This window comes from Zingiber officinale, chromosome 9B (genome assembly GCF_018446385.1).
Source record: "Zingiber officinale cultivar Zhangliang chromosome 9B, Zo_v1.1, whole genome shotgun sequence".
In the NCBI taxonomy this organism is placed as follows: Eukaryota; Viridiplantae; Streptophyta; class Magnoliopsida; order Zingiberales; family Zingiberaceae; genus Zingiber; species Zingiber officinale.
Window position 1 is genome coordinate 29,435,607 of NC_056003.1, and position 3,819 is coordinate 29,439,425.

Below are 3,819 nucleotides of genomic sequence, written 5' to 3' on the forward strand. Positions count from 1 at the left end.
CTCCCCAATCACTATGATACTGCATTGATATTATTATTAGAAATCTAACTATTATTTTTTAAATCTAACACCATAGCCATCGGCTGGCTGAAAAGTAAAATGAAAAATAAATACGCTCTGTAATTTCATAATTTTAATTATGTCCTTTTATCAATTGTCGTTTCCCAAACGGGTTAATTAATGGATTGCGACGCTGAATAAGTTAATTAAATTATATCATTAAGTTAGTTTAGTCAAATTAATTAATTTGCTTGGTTCGATTAGTCCGGTCGAACCAATTGATTTTGGTTCGATTATACCTAATTTATCTACGAACTGAAGAAAATAATATTTATTCGAAATTTGTCGTTTAGCGGCTCCTCGCTCTTTAAAATGCCATTTTCGCAGTTCCCTCCCTCGACTTCCTCGAAGAACAAGAGCGACAGCGAAGTCAAGGAAGCGATCGAAAAGAAGCTGGTCACTGCTCCGATCAGAGATGTATGCCGAGGCTGGGATTCAGTTTCCCGCGCCCTTCTCCCAGGGATTCTTCAACGACTGCATTGGCACCGGCCACTACTCCGATCTACCCATCTCCGACGAGGGATTCATCTCCCGATTCGATCTCGGGGTCGAGGATGATTGGATCGACTTGGTAAGTTTTCTCCCTGGTTATATCAGTGTCCATTTCCCTTTTCCATGAACGGCTCTGGCGAAATTTGGTGTTGTATTATTAGGTCTCGGATAGATTCGGATGGGATAGGAAAATGAGATACAAAATCCTGTAGAAATTTTGATTTCAGAACTCCCAATTTATTGGTAAAACTTTGAATTGGACAAAAACCGTGTGGTAACAAAGGAATTGAAGTTTTTTTATTCATTTGGAAATTACTGATCCTGTTTTGGACTCTGTTGAGATTTGAGTAGGTTAAGATGGAAGACTGTGTATTGCTTGGTGAAATTTGACAAGAGCTCAAAGCTAGAAAAAAATAAATCTTTTGTATCCATGGCACTCAATCCTCGTTTTTTTTTAAAGAAAAATTATTTAAAACTTAGCAGTAAAGTTTATGTAAGATTTTGAGCAAAAAGAAAAAATAATTTTCAACTGTTGAATTGTTGGTAATGCTTACTTTTCCAATGATGCCTGTGAAATGCGAAATGAAGAAAAAATAGATACATGTAATGGTTGTGTCTATCTCAGTGAGAAAGAAGGATCTACATTTGTTCCTCTTTGTTTATTATTGATGACCTTTTTGTTATATTATTTTTTACTTGTATTAAAAAATCAAGCATCAGAATCAATATCAAATTTACTGAAGATTGATAATTTTCTGCTGCGACACAATGAACTGCTGACTTTCACTGAAAATGCTCCTCTATCATGTCTTTGGCTTATTATACTGAGTTATTTCTCATAACTAATTGATTTTTTGTCATAGATCAACATTGTACAAGTTCCCACAGTTTCAGAATATGATATGGGAGGAGAAGGAGATCTTTTCAAAGCACCAGAACCCATCTTAGAAGATCTTGTGTTCGACCCTGTGACCTTTGCGATGTCTATTATATCAAGCAGAGATGTCATCACAGAAACAATCAAGGCTGCAGATATAAAGTCCATTCAAAATGATCATCTGAGTGACATTTACTATGACTGCAAGGACCTTATGAACGAGTATGAGATTGAAGATACAATATCTGAACTCCTAGATGTGAAGATTCCTCCACTCCAAGTGGGTGAAATTTCAACATTAGAAAAAGCTAACTCTGCAGAAACATCAATTCAGAAAACTGTTAATTCTGCGGATATAAAGTCATTCAAAAAGATCATGAGTGGCATATACTATGAGTTTAAGGAGGATGTTTTGGAGAAGTCTGAAATACAAGATACGATTTCTGAGCTACTAGTTGCGAAGATTCCTCCAGTCCAAATGGTTGATGTTTCACCTCTCGAAAAATGTATCAGTGCGGACAGATCAATTCAGAAAAGCATCAGTTCTGAGTGCTTAAGCTCAGTGGAATGGATCCCTAGTTGCACTATGGGACCAGACTTCCTTGATTTCCAAGGATTGGACTTTGAAGTTGCGCTTGGCTTGAGGAGGACACACAGTGATGGAGATATCCAGGTATAAATAAACTTCTAGTCTCCTAATCATTCATTTAGTTTCCTCTTTTGTAACCTATCCCCTCACATAAAGTTACAATTAGATATTATTTGTCTTTTATGTCTTTTATTGATATTTTGGTCTACACTTTTCTATCTAGAAATTGATTTATCCTTCTATAGATATTGTTGAAGTATAATAACCAATGCAAAACTTATTTCTAATTTGCATCTTCCCATGTCCTAAACAATCTCTACAGCAATGTTGTTCCGTAAAGTGGCTTCAAAATTTTAAAATTCTCATCGATTAGTCAGTGAAAATTTTCATAAATTAGATTTCCATCAAGAAATTCTCTCAGAATATTATGAGTTCGTAACATCATTTACTTTTTTTTTTTTGACAGAATCTTGGCAATAAAAACACAAACATGAGAAATACAACCACTGTATCTTCTTCATTTAAGAAGCTCCTAGCCATTAGTGATAACAAGACAGAACAGCGACGACAAAAACTTTCCAGATATAGGGAGAAGAAGAGTAGGAGAAATTTTGGAAGGAAGATCAAGGTTTGCACCTTTACTTTTTCTTTCTGCTTGATTGCCTTGTTGGCTATTTGCACACTCCAAACTTCAAGTAACAGCTAATATTCTAGTCAGCAAACTTTTGAGAAGAGATTGAAGGTGATGGATATCAATATGAAGAACATAATTTGCACGTTTTGAACTAAAGATGGCCAAGATGACATGAACTTGGCTAATCAGAATGAAAAAGGATTAGTGTCTTCCATTGTGATTTTCAAACTGCATAACAGTTTGCACAACAAAATGGCAACTCCTTAAACCCAGAAAGAACCTCATGATCTAAGGGCAAAAATTTTCTAGAAAAAAAATGAAAATATTTAAACATGCTTACAATTCTGGCTCATATTCATCAGATTCTAGCACTTATTCACAAACATCCACTTTGTAGGTAGAACCGTGATACTGTGTTATCATTAAAACATGCGCTGTCTAGATTTCAAATACAATTAACATTTGATTTCGATAAATTTCATAAATTAATTAACTTTTTTGGGTTTGCAGTATGCTTGTAGGAAGGCTCTTGCTGACAATCAGCCCAGAGTAAGGGGAAGGTTTGCAAAGATCAAAGAAACAAAAATGTCATTCCAAATTGTAAAAGATGTTGAAGATGGAGAAAACCCCAGTGAGTTTCCTTGTTAACAAGGCTGCTCATGAAGTTGTGAGAACAAAAGACATGGAGAGATGAGGCTGTTAGCTATATATCGATCTACATTTGCTTTGCATAGGATAATCTTGAATATTCATTATGCAGTTGTACCTCTGTGCACTAAATAAAATGGAAATCGATATTTTTGCTCAAGACTACAATAACTTTCTTGCTTGTATTTTTACACTGTTCAACCCTTTTGACTACATTCTCAGGTTTCTTGTGTTCTACAAAAATTTCCTAAAGCCAGATGTTATACCAAAATGACATGAGGTCTCCATTACTTCAACTTATTTTACATGACATTTTTTCAATGCAGAAGTAGAAAATAGTATTCAGTTTTAGAGAACACAGAGGATGAAGAAGAGACCATCAATTTATGGGTTTGAAAATTTCTTCTGTAAACAAAGAGGGAGTAGTAAAACAAAAAGTATCTTGAATACTGATAAGATGAAGAGCAGTTGTTGCTACAAGCTTGTCTTCCTCCCATCCCTGCTTTCTTGCTCAGTTGT

At 35.1% G+C, this 3,819-nt stretch overlaps 1 protein-coding gene across 1 annotated transcript; it reads left to right on the forward strand.

Annotated features, from left to right (window-relative positions):
• The first annotated feature begins 396 nt into the window (after positions 1–396).
• Positions 397–3,460, forward strand: LOC122025588. The gene is made up of 4 exons (XM_042584423.1): positions 397–631; positions 1,416–2,102; positions 2,485–2,646; positions 3,163–3,460. Exons 1-4 carry the CDS (start codon positions 476–478, stop codon positions 3,298–3,300), a joined length of 1,143 nt encoding a protein of 380 aa, XP_042440357.1. The 5' UTR covers positions 397–475; the 3' UTR covers positions 3,301–3,460.
• The last annotated feature ends 359 nt before the right edge of the window (positions 3,461–3,819 follow it).

Coding starts and splice junctions, on each gene's coding strand:
- LOC122025588 (XM_042584423.1), top strand. CDS start 476: ATGTATGCCGAGGCTGGGATTCAGTTTCCCGCGCCCTTCTCCCAGGGA. Junction 632..1,415: donor AGGATGATTGGATCGACTTG/GTAAGTTTTCTC, acceptor TTTTTGTCATAG/ATCAACATTGTACAAGTTCC. Junction 2,647..3,162: donor ATTTTGGAAGGAAGATCAAG/GTTTGCACCTTT, acceptor TTGGGTTTGCAG/TATGCTTGTAGGAAGGCTCT.